This window comes from Gymnogyps californianus, chromosome 1 (genome assembly GCF_018139145.2).
Source record: "Gymnogyps californianus isolate 813 chromosome 1, ASM1813914v2, whole genome shotgun sequence".
NCBI classification, from domain to species: domain Eukaryota; kingdom Metazoa; phylum Chordata; class Aves; order Accipitriformes; family Cathartidae; genus Gymnogyps; species Gymnogyps californianus.
Window position 1 is genome coordinate 175,587,170 of NC_059471.1, and position 19,907 is coordinate 175,607,076.

The 19,907-nt window shown below is 39.3% G+C and overlaps 1 protein-coding gene across 2 annotated transcripts in view; it reads right to left on the reverse strand.

Annotated features, from left to right (window-relative positions):
- NAV3 (neuron navigator 3) overlaps positions 1-19,907 on the reverse strand; it is a 272,512-nt gene that overhangs the window by 62,481 nt on the left and 190,124 nt on the right. For both annotated transcript variants that reach the window (XM_050896725.1, XM_050896718.1), the window contains exons 13-14: positions 4,448-4,580; positions 843-1,119 (exon numbers count right to left, since the gene is read on the reverse strand). In XM_050896725.1, coding sequence (XP_050752682.1) covers positions 843-1,119; positions 4,448-4,580 — 410 coding nt within the window. The remainder of the gene's footprint in view (positions 1-842; positions 1,120-4,447; positions 4,581-19,907) is intronic.

A 19,907-nucleotide genomic window follows, 5' to 3' on the forward strand; every position in this document is an offset into this window, starting at 1 on the left:
TGTTAGTTGCCTTTACAACTGAGGGTTAAAGCATACTCATGCAGTATTTTGTCAGGACATGACAAAGGTCTAGAAAATGTCCTACAAAGAATTGATATTTCCCTAGTAAAATGATGGATTAGATGGTCTTAATAACGATGTCTTCCAGCAACTTAGGATTTTTTGCTTCAAAACTAGATTGCAGAAGCAGTTACTCCTTCTGAGAGGCCTTTCAAAATTAGGTAAGTCATCACCTAGCACTGAAGAACGTGTGTAAAAAGATATTTTTTACAATTTTTTATCTCTTAACAGTGGTCTATAGAATACCCGCAGCATCTCGAATGTGACAATTCAGCTTTAGCTCAGAAACACTAATTTTGAGTCCCCTCACTTGAATGTTAAATCTTTTTATCTCAACTTCTAATCTTTGGCCATTTCTATGCATATGTTCAATTATCAAAGGTACAGGTTTCCTAGAGAACAAAGATAAGGCATAGATGAGTCCAAAAATACTTTCAAGAATTCCTTAATAGAAGTTGACATACTCAAATGGTAGTAAAAAAAAAATACAATCACAGTTTTTGTTATGGATACATTCATGTGTGATTAATAAATTATTAGTATGCAGTGTAGCAAACTAACAGTTATAGAGATGAACACGTTAGTATATTATTACAATCTTGGCTTGCAGTCATTTATGAGAAGAACTACCAATATGCTTACAGTTCCTCGTGTCTGTCACACATTTATAATATCCATTAATTATTTTTAGCCCACTAAAGACTCCTTATTGCTTATAGATGAATTCTAAGTATAAAGCCTTAATTTTCAATGCTGTAATCTGAACTACAGAAGTTTCGTACCCGGGGTCTTGAGCGCACTTGTTCCTGCTTTGTGCCTGGACTGAGTTGTTCCTACTTGTGCAGTCATGCCTCTCCTCCAGGATCCGGTCTGTGAAACGGAGAGAGATGCTTTCTGTCCCCCCTTCTCTGACTCTTCAGACAGCCCCGAGGGAAGGCCTTTCCACTTGCCACTGCTGTCTACACTGCTCTCAAAGTCTTCCTCTGGTTTCTTCAGTTCTTCAGTGCTGCCCCAAGTTTCGCTGTCCGTAACTGAGCGCTTCTCTGAGTCTGTCTTCAGCTACAAGAGATTTGCATGACAAATGGTCAGTCTCGGCATCTTCAGTATTTGCTGATTTCTTAAATCACAGGAGGGGAAGAGAATAAGAATATTGATTTATTTGTAGCAAGGGCCACAGAAACTTCTCTTCTAAAACATTAGTATCCTGATCCCAAAAGTTTAAAAACATTCCCATTTGGGGAAGATATTTTTCTTTTTTTTTATTTTCAAAAGATTTCTACTCTTTCCTTCACAGATAAACCATAATGAAGTGAAACATAATTTACTCTAATCATCAGTGGTGATACCCTATTGTTCCTCAACTGTCTCTGAATTTCACAAAGGATTCACTGTGATTCCTAAAAAGCTTGAATGAAGGAATTCCTAAATATACTCCTAAAATCACCTCAGCCTGGTTTCTTGCCTTTTCCTACCCAAGCCTTCCACTGACCGAATGAGGAATACTGCTCCAGCAGCACTGAGTATGTCGTACTACCTGTGAGCAAGGATAACATCTTCACCAAAATTATCAGTGCTACAGCTGATGGCTTTTCTACTCGTTTGTCTCCACTGAAATGAATTGTTTCCAACAAGAAACTCACTCTAGCTATATCAGGTAGCAGAGCAGCTAGAAGAGAGGCTTACGCAAGCACTACCCACCAGCAGAGTGAAGGTAACCCTCTGGGGTCACGCTCGCTCTGAAACTCATACCCATGTGGAAGATGCCCCAGTGAGGACCTAACACCTCTGTGGCATCTGCTTTCCCTGGGGCGTGCTGATAAGGGTGTGCTGCAAGGAGCAGCCCAACAAGACAGACAATGTAGAAGCTGTGGAAGTGGCTTAAACAGAAACATTGGAGACTGACCCTACCCTCTGTGTTTGACAAGACTTGCGTTCTTTGTGCTGACAGGCTGTTCGTTGTAACCCTTCCTCCTGTATTTTCCTGCAGCCTCCTGACCTCAGCCTCAAGCCTTATTTGCACATCAGTCCTGCTTACCTCTGCCCCTCTTTAACAGCAAAGAAGTGGTGCTGCTCTCAGGTATCACCACAGCCTTATCCTCATACAGCCAACCTAAGCGGGACCGCAAACTGGATCGCATTCAGGGGAGGGCTATTTATGATTCTGTGTTGTCACAGCTCCTTCTCCACAGAGACCCCTCTGTGGCTGTTTCCTAGGCACTGCTGTCATAAGTAGGATTAACACTGATTAGATGACCGACAGAATAATCAGTTGCTGTTTACATATTTGCCATTTGAGGCATACAAAATGCAAAAGCTCTCTGCACTTCCATAATTTCATATGTGCTTTGGAGTCGCTAGCACAGATTTTGGGTAAGGATTGATGGGAAAAGAGCCCAAGCAAACATCTACACAAATATTGCAGGGTCCTGCAGAAGAAAGTTTTCGTTAGTGTTATTGTTGCAACATGTGTAATGCTCCCAGAACTTTTCTCATGAATGAATGGTTATAAACACATAGCTATACATTTTTAAAGCAAACTGCATCATTTCCAAGAAATGACAAGTATAAGACTTTCTAAAAGCCTCTCTTCACCATTAGGGGATCTGAAAAACAATGTTAATCCTCTTTCAATAAGAAAACAACAACAAAATATGCAATTTCTGTCTCAGGCTATAGCCAGCTTGCACTGCTCTGACCACTTAAAAAGGCTGCAAAAGGGATCTCTGTGTTGCATGAGTATGTCTGGCAAAATACTGTTATGTTCTGCTCATCTCAGCTTCTGACTGAGATTGCAGGCTAGCATGGAATACAGTGCGTTCTGATTAATCTGCCTGGTAAAGGCAGACCTGATAAAGGTCTGTTCCTAGCCTTCATAACATAAAGCAACTCTGGCAGGAAAGCAACATTTGAACATGTGCTGCTTCTCTGTCTATCACTGAACAAATTGCAAATAGTATCTAGCTGAGCAGCTAGAACATGAGATCACTCGAATGAAAAACCTGCAAAGAGTTAAGCAGCCAGCCTGAGATTTCCCAATCATGAGGATGATGATGCAGTTGAACAAGTAAGCCAGGACTAGCGGGCCATCACCTTTGATGTGAAAGGGAAGAGGCTGATCTCTAGTTAGCAACCATGGGAGAGCCTGATGTGATGGGAAAGGCAATGGTAAGGGCTGAAGAATGCTGGCATCTGTGCGAGTATCTTTGCATGAGTACGACAGTCTGAAATCTGTCCTGCTGCAGATTAAAGTAATCTTCATTCCCAAAGTAACTTTATTTCCCTATTGTCTGGGGGAAATGACAAATACATGGTTTTCTCCTGTTGACAAAGTCTGCCACAATGTACATCTACAAAACAGATCTCTGAACTGCAGGCACTGGCTGCCTGCAGGAGTCTAAATGGAATTAGGAGTGTCAGTCTTGTGTCCTGAATACTTGACATCAAATCACTGGAGGCAACAACTCTTCCCCTATGCTGAGTGTTCAGTCTTGAAGTTCCCTGCTTGTAAACAGGACATGACATGGCAGAGAATACTTTTCTTTTGGGACTAACTCTTCTGTTTTTCTTTCTTTTTGGGGGGGAACTGAGTCCTGCAAGCATTTTGTATTGTCTTTTTCATCACTGGCAATTTTGAGGGGAGCTGGGAAGAAATACTGGGATACCTGGCACAACGGCTTTATATATATATATACACACACACACACACACACACACACACATATATATTACGTGTATAGCTTGTGGCTGTGTGCTGCTCAGAACTGTATTTTGACACTGCATTGTCAGCTTGTGCTCCCATGGGACACTTTCATTCCTGAACCTAACTGGGGAGAAGAGAAGCTCTGCCACCTGTGGGCTCCTTCCTTCAGCCTCTTTTCTCCCAGTGGAGAGAACAGGGAAAGGACAGTACAGCCTATGTGTTTCTTCCCTGATATGTGTCAGCTCATGAAAGATGAAAACTGTCTTATTTTAAATTGTGCTATCTGTTGACAGAGATATTCCAAATGGGATGAAGTGAGTAGAAATCCACCCATCACAGATCCAGTTGTATTGTGGTTTTTTGTGTTAGGGTGCAGCAGGGGCTGGGGGCTTCCTGGGGCTGCGACCAGTGGGGGCTCCCCCAGGGCAGGCAGAGCAGGGTCTCACCAGCTGGCACCTTCAGTAGTAGGATGTGCCCTGGGAGCAGGGCATCTGAGGTGTCAGCCCACGGGTCAGGGTTGGGTCAGTGGGGTCCATGGGCTTCTTGCACACAAGTGTGATAGACAAGTTTGTAAAATATGAATATTTCATTTGTTTCAGAGGCATTGATACTAAACTTTTTTCTTTGTTATCCTGCACGCTTGTGGGGCTTTGCAAGAAATGGCAATGAAAAGCTACTCACCTGCGCATGAGTGTTCTTCCTTGAAGAGGCAGTTATATTGGAATAAGAGCTGACAGATGAGGTGGTATTCAAATCATCTGTGCTGAGGTTGTCAAGAGTGTCACTGAGGCCACTACTAACTGAGCTGCTGTCATCCCAGCTGCAGAGAAAGGAGCACATCATCTACTTTACATACTGCGTGTCAATAGGCAGAAAGCATCTCAAAATCAATAGATATGATTACTTATTCTTCAAGAGGTTTACCAGAAAATTTTCAGTAGTGTTTCCTAATGTACAGTGAATATTAGTTTTCAGGCTTTTTAATTAATTATTCACTTACTGTCAAGTGGTTGCTTGTTCAATTAACAAAAGACCCAGGTGCCTTTTAAAAAATTAACATCAGGTCTAAGCAAGCACTAGTGTACGTCATTAAAACAGGTTGTTTCATGCTTCATTGCAATCACATTCAGCACACTGGCAGGGAAATCCATTAAACCTACCTGGTATTGCTAGCCAAAGCATTATTAATAGCTTGGAGAACACCTGATGGATTTCCAGGCTACAGAAAAATAAAAGGAGTATCTCTTCTGCAGCCTAAGCAACTGTCAGCAGGAAGCCAGTATTTCCAAAAGTTTTATTTTCTTGTCTTCAGCCTTTGTCTAGGGGGTGCAATGTCATCAAAATAGGATTCCCTGACAATACAGTCACCAGGGCTGACAGAGAACACGTTATACATCTCTAAAGAAACGTAGGCTGTCAACTCCTCTGCTTTGGGAGATTGAGGCAGAGGATGCAAATGAGAGAAAGGCTACTCTTATAGCAATGTCATTCACCTACTCTCACAAAAGCCTTGCTTTTGCATGAAAGGGAGGTTTATCTGTGTTTCTCAGACCTTTCTCTACACAATTGCTTCTCCACGGTGCTACATTATGACTCTTAGCTTATTGCCATATACAGCAGTATACTCCCAGTTTTGCTGCATCTCCACCTGTTAATCTTGTTTTGGACTATTCCCAGGCCACACAATTTGAAAAATATTCACCGTATCACTTGCAGTGGGATTCATCTTCTATAGTTTTAGCTGTATAATAGTTAGGTTTCTCATTGAAGCTATCTATCTAGGTGCCCTCTCTAACCAGCACAAAGAAGCAGGCTTCTCTAGGAGGTAATTCATCCTGTCTTAAAATGTCTCAGGTTTGTGGGATGAACTGTCCACCGAAGGTGCCCTTTTATGTCTTTCCCTCTCCTAGACAGGACAAGGTTGATAAAGCCTGTTCTAGACACATAACTCCTGGAGAGACAAAGCTAGGTGACATGTTTATGCATGCTGGTAAAGTTGAAAACACAAGACAGAGTACATAAAATCTTTGTTTTGCTGTAGTCTACATCATGAGCCGCCTTTTACAAAAAATCTAAAATTCAATCCCACAGTCAAGTTAAAGCTCAGTACTGTTGCTACTAGTCATTCAGAGTAAACAAGGAAAATATCTGTGAATCCTTATTTTACACGTGGTGTTTTGGGAGATTAATTCACTTGTCCACTTCTTCATGGAAGGCTTTAGAAAGTCATAATAGCATGGTGTTATGCACAGTGAACTGCATGGTACAAACTGTATGCTGATGCACCAGAAAGTTCAGTGCACTAGTCTTGTATCATAGCAACTGCAGCAAGCATTACCTTCGTTTTGCGAAAGGCAGAAAATCACATTAGTAAGCCAGCTCTGTGACAAGGTAAACATATTTCAGAGGGCAAGAGTTTATTACAGTTCTGCACTTTCCACCGTTGAGTACAATGACTACAAATAAATTTTTAGTCTTCTAAAAGTAGTCTTCTGCTACATTTCCAGGTAATATACACACGAGTGATTTAATAAAAAAAATTAATATTTAAGCAATTATAATATCCTACCTTATAAGCTGCCCACATTCATCTAAGAATTATCTCTGAAGCCCTAGTCATTTATACTTTCTGTATTTTTCACTGTCTAATGTGATACGGAATTTCACTGACTCTAAAAGCCATTATTCAAATGCTATGTACCACATGGGAATATATATATTGTATATATACTTGTATAACAGTGTTAAGACTGAGAACCTTAAGAATGGATAAAAACATAAATAATATTAAATGTGGTTAGGTTTAGAAAAGTTAATATGCCCTCATTAAAAGATACTTTAAAAAAAGAAAAAAAAATCATAAGCCAGATCCAAAATGATACATATTGGGTACTTTCACAAGCAACATGAACTTTTAATGTATGACATTCATGTCAATTAATACTTGACCATCATTTTTTTGAGTCTACCCTAAGACCCCGGGGACCAAGGTCAACTTTTAATTCTGTTTCTCCACGTTTGTTTGTTATTTTATTCTATTTTAATTTTTGGTACTTCATTTCATGCTCATTTTTCTCCGTAAGAAGATTCACATTTTCTAAATTCTGAAATAGTTCAGCTGATTCACAAAATATAAACATGTTCTCTACAATTGAAATTTTCAGGCAAAAATGACTATGATCATGTTTCCTTTCTATTATGGCTTCTCTGTGGTGCTTCACACTCATCACACCTCACTCACCAGTGGATTATTAGTGGGTCCTGGGAACACTCACGGCCATCTTGTAAGATATATAGAAGATTATTTTGACACCTCCACTACTGACCTTTCAGAGTCATCACTATATTTGTCTGGATTTTTTTTCTCTTATGATAGGTGCTCAAGATGTTTTCTAAATTTGGGGGCTTTCATACCCCCAAATTTCTGCTAATATTCAGTGTGCCTGTAAAAACCAGGAATATCCAAAATCCCTTTCTTTCTTGTATGGCATTTTTCTAAGGAGTATTAGAGAAACTGATACCAACCTTTTGAAAATACATAGTAAAAATGGAAAACTCCAACAAAACAGACTGCATCAGCCACCCTTTTGGCAATGAACATTGTTGTCTTGTGCTTATTTTAGTGCATTGTCCAGAGTTGTTTTAACTTGTTCATGCAGCTAAATCTTTTATCTTTCAGCACTGTTTCCACTTTTTCAGCCCTTTCTCCATGTCTACATAGTATAGTTGCTATCAGATGAGTTAATATAATTTTTGGATAATGACAATGCCTCATTTATAATTTGGAAAAATTCTTGATGATTCATATTCATTTCTCCTTTAAACTAGCAAACGTATGACAAACAAATCTGGTAATTAGATGTGCATCACCTTGAGATTGAAAACCCATTCTTGGGAGTCTGCAGCAAATTCTCACTGTAATTTTTGTTCTTGTTCCTTCTACCCCTCATCAAAACAATATTCATTGTTGTCCTGGTTTTGGCTGGGATAGAGTTAATTTTCTTCCTAGTAGCTGGTATAGTGTTATGTTTTGGATTTAGTATGAGAATAATGTTGATAGCACACTGATGTTTTTAGTTGTTGCTAAGTAGTGTTTATACTAAGTCAAGGGTTTTCCAGCTTCTCATGCCCAGCCAGCAAAAAGGCTGGAGGGGCACAAGAACCTGGGAGGGGACACAGCCAGGACAGCTGACCCAAACTGGCCAAAGGAATATTCCATACCATATGATGTCATGCCCAGTATATAAACTGGAAGGAGTTGGCAGGGAGGAGCGGATCACTGCTCAGGAACTGACTGGGCATCAGTCAGCGACTGGTGAGCAATTGCATTGTGCATCACTTGTTTTGTATATTCTAATTCTTTTAGTATTATTATTGTCATTTATTATCATTATCATTATTATTATTTTCTTCCTTCCTGTCCTATTAAACTGTCTTTATTTCAGCCCACGAGTTTTACTGTTTTTTTCAATTCTCTCCCCCATCCCACCGGGTGGGGGAAGTGAGCGAGCGGCTGCGTGGTGCTCAGTTGCCAGCTGGGGTTAAACCACGGCAATTGTCAAACTGTACCTAAGGGACTTAATATAGGCTTTTAATATACTGGCTAAGATTAATCTTTCATTTACTTTTCCCTTTTTCATGCATCCTACAGAATTTATGACGGTTCAGGTTACTACTGCTGCTTATTAATGTCTGACACCAATTCCCTTTTTAAAACCACATTTTAGCTACTTATAATGTTGTCAAAATCTCCTTTTTTTTTCTGGTTGGGTGTCAGCCTCAGGTCGATTTCTTTAAAAGAAAATGTCGGCAAATGCACTTCAGCTATCCGGGAGACTGAGGCTAAGAGAAAAATGCCTTGCTTTGACAAGTTCTGGCAACCTTTTCTTTGAGAAACCCCTGGATCTCAAGAACAACTGCAGAAGAACCTTGAAATTTAGCAAGCCATAATCTTCACATTAAGGATGTGCATTTTGCTGTTTCTAAGAGAAATCCTCTCAAATCTGGATAATTTATAAATCTCTTCAAAAACACTGTTTGCACATGCCTGGCAGAGTTGTCTTAGTTTTTTTCCCAGCTAACTGGCCAAAGGTTCCTCCCTACCCAGCAGCTCAGCTCAGCTGCTGTGTGCTGCCTAGTTCTGCGTTCAAATCAGCAAACAGAGAGCAAGCAAACAGCCCAGCAGTCACTACTCTCATTGTGAATGTATGTAACAACACAGTTTTTGATAACACAACCACATACTATTTTTTTCTCTAGAAACGCTTCATTAATTTAGTGCTTATAAGAGGTCTGCTCTAGGGATGAATCTGAATTTTGCATTAAAGCAAGCTGCCTTCTGTCATTTTTCAAAGAAGTTGAAAGACTTCTGTAACAAAAGGGACTATACAAAGCATGATTGAAGCCCCTGGTATACCAGACTCCCTGCAACTTGCAAGATATTAGGTGACTGCTTTAACCAACGTTTTTAACAAGCCAGGCACCAATAAAGAGCTTCTAGTTTTCTTTAGAGCTTAGCATCTGACTTGCAAAGATGTAATGCATGCAAATGTGTGCTTTGAACCTACAGTTTGCTGCAGGGGTATCTTAAAATTTAGGTTACCAGCAACTTAAACTGCATGTCAAAAACCAGCAGCTATTTTTGGCCTTACTATTGTTGTACTTCAGCTTCCCATCTGTAAAATGGACACAATGCATGCACAAATGAATTTGAAAATACAGTCTCTGATAACTGTGGATACTCAGACACTGTACTGAAAAGCACCTTAAAAGAGTCCCTTTCTCTTTAGAAAAATGTTCAAATGGCATATGATAAATAAAATAAGGGGCTGCCCATGATAAATAACAAGGAATACACAAAATGCTGAATAACTGCCTTAAAACTGAACACCTTCAATCTACACATTATATAAAATAAGGACTCTAGAGATTGGGGGACGCTGTTGACCAAACCATGATTGCCTAAAAATGTATGTGCACAAGAAATCTGAATTAAGGTTACACAGGCAACTTTTGTCACCTCCGAGTGCTTTTACAACCTCATTAAATTCTTTTCACACAGCATGAGTAACATTCAGCTTTATCAACTTTATAATTCTGATAATTATTCCATCACTTCAGTCATACACAGGGTTGAATCTGAGCAGGGAAGCTGTACTGCAGTAGGAATGCCCCTTCACTTGGGAGCTAGAAAAAGTGTGCCCGATCATGCAATAGGCACTGAGGGGTGGCTTCCCTCCCATCCCCTGGTTAGATTTATGGCCACTGTGTTACAGCCTTCATTCAGAAACATACCTCCTGCTCTGAGTTTGCCCAGGCTCTTCACAGTAACATTACCAATAGTCTTTCTCCTTAGAAGATCTGTGTTTTTCTTTGATGCACTAGGTGTGCCTATGAGATTATTTGCACTATCATCTAAAACTCATCCTCTAATTCTAGCCTGCATCCTTCAAATCTGAACAGTTCTTGCCCATTTTGAAGAAAGAAATAACACTTCTGCTGGAGAAGACTTCCACATTGTCTCTAATTGCTGAAGGTGGCTATGAATATTGTACATATCCCAATGGTCCAGAAACTGCTCCAAATGCTTCAAGCAAAGTTCCAACTCCTTAATCATATCAAATACTGCATGAAGTTGAGGAATCCACAGCTTGCTATCTACACAATTGGTTAGTCTCCACTATCACTCTTTGTCTCGCTTTCATTAGTGTCCATTAATACTGAAAAGATCTCTCCGCAATAATCCTCTCATTGACCTTTCTACCACATAGTTGTTGTAGAAATAGCAAGGTGTCTGAAGTCAAAATACCCGGTGCTTAACATCAGTATGTAGAGCTGAACAAAGATTATAAACATATTCCCACAAGTATTCCCTCAAATGGAAAGATAAATTGCACTCAGCTGTGCTCATGACACTTTTGTGTTTGCTTTCCACAAGTATTTGGTTTTCTTTGCTTGAAAATAATCCAATTCTGAGTTCACACGCTGAAGTATATGAACCAAATGAGGAATATTTTATATGGGATAAGACATTATTTCACACAGCAGGCGGGCAAGCAACAGAGCGCTAGGGCAAAGATGCAATGAAACAAGCCAGATAATACTTTATCGTACCCTACATAATGAAGACCTGCAGAAATATGCAACAGATTTTTCCAGATGTTTTGCACGATGGCTGAAAATACAAAATGCACTGCATTGGGAGAGCAATGAATCCTGAAGGTATATGACAAGAGGAAGTGGTACTAACAATCTGTGTTAGCTCCATGGATACCTAAAATATTCTCCTTTCACGGTACTTGTTTCAGAAAATCAAAGCAGTCTCTAATTGCAGACAAGACACGGCGGAGGCCCAACCACAATGATTGTTTCTTCCACCCTTCCTGTTTCTGTTTTCAGCATTCTCCTACAAGCCCTTAAACTTGCCAGCTCAGTGAAGTCCACCATACTGATAAGCTGGGTCAATGCCTGGAATTTGTTTCAACATTGGCGTACTTCATTAATTTTTGAGAGCACCTCTAGCCAAAGTGGCCTAAGTATGCAAATAAAAAAGCTTTTCACAAGCAGATCATCAGACATATGCAGGCAGCAAGACTCCAATCAATGTGCTATTGAGTCTGCTGGAAAAGTATGGTTCCTTCAATGCATCCAGCCCTTGGCATAGTTTGACAAGCTGCTGGCATTTTTTTCTTTGGTTCATTACCCATTTTTGCAAGCAGAAGCAGGAACTACAGCTTGCAGAATACAGCTCTAGAAAACAAAAACAAAACCTTTCCTCTTAAAGCATTCATTTAATCAGAATAACTGTTCTATCCAGGGAGGTTTGGAACTCTGAATGAAAAATAGCACTTTATTTGTCACATGCTTTGTACTGCACATGAAGGGCTTTAGACCACAGTAGTAGACCTACGATTCGTGCATGTCTTGCTTAGGAATGAGAAATCCTTAGTCACGTTCTTGCTAATGCCAGTGGAACTCACATATCCCCAGGGACTTGTGTATGGATTTGGGATTCGGGGAATCTGAACAAACACATTTAGCAAAACAACCTTTACTTGCTTTTTATAGCAACTCTGATCTTTCAAAACGTGAAAACACTTTTAATCACTTCTAAATCGTTCATTACCATAGCGGGTACATACAGGGCAGTGCCCACATGTATTTCTGCTGCTGGGGAAAATGGTCTTAGAGGACAAATAAGATAACTGGGATCATGACAAAAGTGTAACATTCGGGGCTAAACAGAAACTTAACTCCTGAGTGTGTGTTTGAGGATCTACAAATCCACACTAAGAGCAGATCAAAGATGAGCAGTGAGGTGTTACCCCTTCCTCTGGCTGCACACAGCTGGTTGTTTTATGTTAATGAATCCTCAGACAATGCAGGTCTCCATGTCCCTCTCTTAGAGCCTCTGGATGTCTCTACACAATTGTTCGTAGAAACAGTAGAGGTATGAGAAACTCAAGCAATTGCTTTGATTAGTATAGGCTACTTCCATGTTTGCCAAGTAAGAAGCTAGTACACTAGTCTACTGCAGTAGCTAGGACTGGGGCACCCTCAGTTATACTAGATAGTTATTTAAATTAGCCAATAGTGCCCTAAAAAAGCAAAATCCCCAAATTTAGCCACCTGTGAAGTGAGCGGCTACTGGGAATGTAAGACAATTCATGTCATTGATGTACAAGGCATCTACATTAAATGTGAGTTAGGAAAACAAAGGTTGACATTTAATCCCCTAGGTAATCAGCAGACAAAGGCAGGTACATCCAAAGGGTCAGCAGGAAAGATTGGAGAGACATGAATGAGGTAGAGGACTTAAACTAGATGCCCACAGTAGAAAGCTTGAACTTAGAACACCTTTCCTTACTCTACTCTTACAAGTTAAGCCCTGCAAGAAGACAGAACTTGTTGACCATCAGTCTGTGCTTAAGCTAGTCCCACACACATAAAATCCATAAAACAGGGAATGCAATGCATAAATCAGCCTCCACAACACACATTGCTTCTCTACAGCACACCAGTAAAGTGAATATTAACATGCAGTCCAGGCTGCTGCCATGAACCATCCTCTCTGACACCCATATTTCAGGACATGTTTCAGGAGAGTAAGGCAGGATTCAGCCTAAAATAAGGACTTTATAGCTACCCCTCAATTGACTTTTGAGAACAGAAATGATCTCTTAGCTTATTAAGAAGAAAAGATAAGAAAATAATTGGACTGTTTTACTCAAAGCAACTCCTCACTAGCGTGCCAATATATCAGCTGGCAAACTTTCTCCTTCAAAGTTCAATTCATCATGAATTAATCCATTTTAAATCTTTTACTGTGAGCTCAGCTGCTCATTATTCATAAAACAGCTACAGTGACCCTTCATAGACAGATTCAAGATGGCAGAGAGTTCATAAAATCAATACTTTGTTTCAATCCACAGACTGTGAGAGCCAAAACCCAGGCCCTGAATCAAACCAGAAAGTTGCAGGGGCTATAAATTTCATTATAGCTCTTCTATCCTCATAGCTAAATGAAAACATAGCCAGTTGGACTCATACTTCACCACCTTTTCCTCAGCAAGTGTAATGCATTACCTGTCATACCCAAACAAGGCAACCACTGAAGCGTTAATCCTGAATTACTTTGAGGTCACGGATAGAAAATCATGTCATGTACAGTTCAAAATGGATGCATTCAGCATATTCTAGGGAAAATTGTTTACAATTAAAAAGAACAGCAATGCATTTATGCATCTGCTGTCATGCAATATCACTTTGGGAGGATTTTTTATTTCATGTTTGAAAATTTTTTTATAAGAAGATCCAATTAGAAAATTATATCCTCCTACAGAAATTACTTCTAGCCCAAGAGCACAATTAGAGCAAAACGCATTTTTGCAAGGTCAATGTATTTTCGTATTTCTTCTTCCAAGCATTTAATAGGTGCTTTAAGAAATAATTTGGTTTTAGAGCCTGCAGGAAAAAAAATGAATTGATGGAAGATTTACATTTCTTGTGATAATTATACATACCTTGCAAAACCTGCATACCCACACCTTAGGATCTGAATAAGTCTTTGCCAGAACCCCTTCTGGTTTCCACTTATTTCTGAATACAATGCTTAATCTGACATGATAGGGACAGCAGAAAGTCATTAACTAGCTCTAAATTCATAACAGAATGTATCAACAATCAGAAGAAGGAACTTTGCAAAATGGAATTTAGGCAAGTGTTACTTGAATAAAGTAATAAATATCCAACTAGAAAAGATACTTTGTTTCTGGAATGTACAGTTCTTTTTTTGCATGAGGCAGATAAACAGCATCCATTTTTAATTACGTTTCAAACAGTCTATGGAAAATAGTAATATATGGGCTGAAGCAAGATGTAAGGAAGTAATTCCATCAAGAACTGTTGACAATATCATAACAAACCAAGGGAGAAAAGCTTTTGATGGAATTATCTTCCTGCTGCTGTTTGTTATGTTTTTAATACACTGTTTGGATCCAAGAGATGTTTAAATTTTTCAAATGCAGATTCACACAAGTTAATTAACATCAGTTGAATGGACATAAATAAACAAATTTCAGTGCCTATACAGTTCTTCAGAAGATACAAAAGCAATACAAAACTTTATTCTTCATTACCTTGTAACTTTAAGAAGTAAAAATGTTGTTCTTCACTTTGTATATGGTCAATTCACATCCCCAAAAGTGAAGAGAGAGATGGGATCCCACAAGCATAAAGAAACTTCTCATGGGATCTACATTTGTATTTGAAAGAAAACCATATTGAAACAAGCACCTTAAATACCCTGAGATAAGCAGAATTTGCCATTCACGTTTGCAAACTGCCAGTCACAGCTTCAGCTGGGAGGGAGGTACTGAAAAATTAAAGCTCTTTAGTCAACCTTGTCTTTGCAGCATATGAAGAAACCAAACAGATCCTCCTGATAATTGTTCAGAGGAGAACTCTTCCCAGTAATTATTTGCCTGATGTCAAAGTTTGATTTACTGGTAACCTCCTCTGCTGTGTGTAGTCTCTCACTTTTAAGAATATTTGTTGCTAGAACTATCTATCCTATTTTTGCTTACGTGCAAAAGCATGGATTTATTTTACCTGCTTGCAACTGATTAAACTCAATCTGAAGAAAAAAACATACATAACTATTTTTGCAGAATGATGAGAAGTAAATCTCTCTTCATTCTGGTCATGATATTCATCCTATGACTCTCCATGAAATAGCAACACTTAAAACCAGAATTTTTATGCAGCTTTGCTGTTGGGGTAAAGCAAAGTTTGGAGTTGGTTTTGGTTTGTGAGAGACATTTGTTACCCTACATTGACCTTTGCTGAGGATGGAAAGACGTGGTAGGCAGAGACTAAAACAAAATTGTTATATTTAATTTGTAATTTCATGCTTTTTTTTTTTTTTTTTTAAATCATCCTTTACAATTGTAAGCTGACAGTAACAACTTAGTGTGGGACACCTCCTGTCCTTGTCACCTTGTTGCAGCACTCCCGGATAACCTTCTTACCAGTTGGCATAACATGGTCCCAGAGCTCGCGGCCCTGCACTGCCATCCGAGGAGCGGGGAGAGCACCCCGGGAGTGGGACGCCTCCCACCATGCATAAGCATAGTCAGAAACGCAGCCCTTCTGAAAGCGTGGGATGAATTTTATCTGGGAAGCAACTGCAAGCAACGGGCTTCCTCCCGCACACCCTCGTTCAATGTAGTTTTGCCCTGCAGGTCTCAAGACAAGGTGCTGGTTTGCCGAGTTTAGCAACAAGTTGCGACTGTGGGAAAAGCTGTTAGTTCGATGCCTAAAGGGCTTCTTAATAAAAATCTTCACCCTTGAAACTCTTTGAGAGCTTGATCCGCACAAATATTTTCAGATAACAGGGTAAGCCTATTATCTGAAGCCTAATAGGCTTACTTGCTTGCAGTCAGCATCACGACAACAATGTGTCTGACAAAGGGCAAGTTAAGCAGAACACAAAGCTGTCTCTCTCCTGGTTTTGTTTGCCAGGACTGTCACTCACACTTGTTGCTTGTTTCCCAGATTTTGCTGAGTCAAGACCCAGATTACTGCTTTAGCAGAAAGTAGGAAGGGACTTTCTCCTGCTTCTGCATGACCTGATTTCTAGCATCATCTAGTAAGGAATGAAGGCTTCAATGCTCATGCTCTCTGCACATCTGGCCTTCAGGCCCTTGCTCATCACTGCTGCCTGGGCAAAACTGCTGGCTGATTTTAATCAAACTTTGCAGAAAACATAAAGGCTCAAAAAATTATAGTTTGTAACTCTCATGCAAATACACACCCATATGAAGACAGAGGCAAAGTAGAAGTCGCTCTGAGAGGAAATGTGCAATATGAATTAAATATATCAGACTTACATGATTCTGTACACAAAACCAGACTGCTTAAAAAAAAAAAAAGTTCATCCAGTTTAGACGTATCTTTATTCTCTTTTTAATAAATAGGTTCATGGAACATTTTTATTCAGGTTTGAGATTTGGAGTTTTTTTCCTGATTTTTAATTCCCTCTAGCTTTTTCCCCCATGAAGGTCAGGCTGCTGAGTTCAGAAAACAACGATTTCAGAACGATACTTATTTGCAGAGGTTTAGTCATCCTAGTATTTATTTGATATTTTTTTCAGTTCCCCAAATGTTCAAGATTTTCTCATTCTGCATTAAAGAGCTATTTGGGCATTTAGATCATTGCTATTGGTTAGTTTCAGATAAATTCTGTTTGAAGAGTTTAATGTTATCTTTAATCCTGACTTGTGCCAGGCTGTTGCAGCAGTTCTAAATGCTATTCATTTGCACTTCATGTTACATTGCCGCTTTTCACATGGTCATTAACAGCAATCATTGAGCCACAGTATTTTAATTCTGCTCAGAGATCACAGCTGGGATCTATTCTATCACCAGAAGTTTCCAAATATATGTATCTGTTATTCCATATACCAGTGGTACCCAATCTTTGTTAGTTCCATAATCTCTTAAAGAGTCCTTGTGCCATATGTTTATCATCTTGCCAATGAGGGTAGGAGCTCATTTATGGAACTATTACTTCAGGTTTCAACCTAATCCTTATCCAGTTTTTAGGAGTCTGCAGAAGAGAGGGTTGTAGGAGGGAGCTGCAGGCCAGAAAAATTGCTCAGGTTTCTGGACTATGAAGGCAAAATATCATAGAGCTATGCGGCTATAAAGCTAGCTGGAAATTTTCACTCAAAACATATTTGACAATATACTGGTTTTTTGATAGAAAATGAAACATCTCACGATATTTTAAAAAAATCACGATTTGCTCAAAAAATGGAATAACGTAGGAACTAAATTATAAATTTCAGTCAATCTATACTTACATTGTCATATTAAAATCAGGAATAATTTTTTTTTGCACTGAGAAAACAGGTGTAATAGGACACTGCAAATATTCTTTTTATATCTTAGTTTTCAGATGTTTCAATTTACTTTATTTGATATTTCAAATGATTATGGAAAACCCTACTTAATATTGAACAAAACTACCTTTCTCTAAATTGAAGAATCTTCAATGAAATATTACGCCATATGCTAGTCATATGAAAAAATGCATAGATAATAAAATAATAAAGGATAACATAAAATGGATGCTTGAAACAGAACTTTAAAAAGATCATTTTTTTCTTAAATCAAACGTATTTCAATTTCTCTTGTGACAAATTACAAAAACATTTCACTCATAATTTAATGCAAAATCAGAGCCAAAATATGAGAAATTCCTTTAAAAAGAAACAGCAAATTTTGATCAAATCTCTAAAGATCCAACAACAATAACTAATTTTTATGCATCCTAAACTTTTCAGTATTCTTCCTTGTACAGTGACAGATGTTTCCTGAAGTCATTTCTGCATTCCGTTTCATAAACAATTTTCTTCAAAAAAGAAAAACCCAAAGCCTTTAGAAAGTTGTAGTCCTTCTTCTGGATAACAGAATATTTCCCTTGGCTGTTTTTAGCTCAAAGTTCAGAGAAACAGCACATTAAAAACACCCCTTTCAGTTGAAAAGGTGGCAGCACTAATGTATCTCACTGAGTTCTCTCTTTCCAAAGGATGAAAGTACTGAAATTAGTTATTGCCAGATTGACTGAAAGAGAAAAATGGTGCTCATGGATTCAAGACAGTCTTGACACCGCTTGTCAGCGTGGTGTGGATTGCAGATTTTAAAAAGGGGACCCATTTTAGCCTCTAAGCATCTTCGGCAGGAGAAAAACAAAGCCTGATATCCCTGTAGGCACATAAAGAACTGCCTGAGTGGATTTACTCCCCTAACATGTCAGGATCTATCAAATGTTTAACAAATTTGGTTCTGGCTGATTCTCAGGGATTCTGGGTGACTGGGGAGCACGCTGAGGTCAGCACCAAGGGGCAGAAAGAGGATTTTGTGATGGGACGAAACAAGAAGTGGTGAATGATGGTGACAAAAGCCCTCTGGCTGGTCCTCCTCAGCCAACCACGGCTGTGCATGTGTGCTTGAGGAATGGTAGCAGCAGATACAGACAGTAGGGGAGGAGACTCTGGCACTTGAGGAGCCTTGTCTATCTGCTCGGGCATATGTGCCAGGCCCACTGCATCCTGCTGGAGACACAGTTATCTGCCAGGCACTGGGGGCAGGGTCCCTCCAGGCAGCTCACTTTGCTGCACAGGACACCTCATCTCAGAGCCAGTTTAAACATCTCTCCAAAATGATGATTGCATTGGGGCTACAAACGAGACACATTTTAAGTGCAACTTATCTTTGCAACTGTGTGAATTTTTAATTAACTTTAGTAATACGAAAAGCAAGTTTGCTATTTATTGTTACCACCCAAAAAACACAAACCCCAGGCGAGCTATGAAAGTGGGGAAGTGAATCTAAAATTATCAGGAAAAAAGGAAAGAATGCATGCACACTGTTTTTTCACTGCAGTTTTTCCATGTGAAAAAGAGAAAAAAAATACTGTAATGGATAGGCATGAAGCCTGCAGTTCTGCTGGAAAGAGAACAGAAAGGACTAAAGTCCTTTTTACCACCTGCTAGGAGAACTAAGAATAAAAATGCTCATCTGCAATGTTGCAGAAAGAATTAGGATGCAAAAAAGACATCAAAAGACCAGACAGCAAGAGATTGTGGAAATATGATGGATTGCAGCGAAGAGGGACACCAAGCTCAAATCCTGCATGAAAAAAGGACGGATGTTACCTACAAAGGTCAAAGCTCTAGACATTAGCAGGGAGCAGAGAGTTTGGAGAATTGACTTGCTGCATTGTCTCTACTCTAGACACATACAGCTGAGACAAAGGGCACTACAGACAGCAGCACAGGGCCTGCAGCAAAAATCCTCCCATGCAATTCCAGTAAAGAAAGTTTGTTGCCTTTACATTATTCAAGTACTTTGTGTACTTGCTTTTCACCTGAAATTGCCCTGTTCTCTCCCATTTAACCTAAAATTCAGATAATCTTTGCTCTCTGACAGGCCACATAAAATTATCAGAAGCAGCGGAAATTAAAGGGCAGAAGGTATTGCAATAGTGAGAACAGGCTATGGCAGGCTGGAAACTCTAGTGTAAACTTACCTCTTAAAATCCCCAACACATACAATATGTACTACTACTGATCACAGGTCTTCTACAACTAACCAATGTTTTCAATATCTACAGCTTTTTCCCTTATAAAAAGTCTTCATTTCCATATCTAAACACCCCCCTGCCCCCCGATTTCAATTCCCAGGAAAGGTACAGAATTACTGGCATAAATATAAACCACAAAATGTCCTAAAATGGTTTTGAAGGACTACAATTGAGGTAAAGGAATAGCTAACCTTATGTTGGGTAACAATCAAGACTATCGTGCTAAAATATAACAGATAGGACCAACTATGAGAGGAGTAACTTTTATGTAAGTATTTAATTGCTAAGAAATAAACTAAGACTACCATTTTCCCTTGCAGCAGTGCAGAAGAAACCCCTGCAAAAAAAGACTGCTCCCTTTTCTTGACTATGTTGCTTCAGTCACTGCAAAGGCAAAGGAGCAGCAGTATCATGGAGGCAATTCTTCAACCATCTTGCTATGTTTTGTGACTTTTTCCAGAGGAGAAAACCAGAGAGAACAGTCAGAGGACCTCTGAC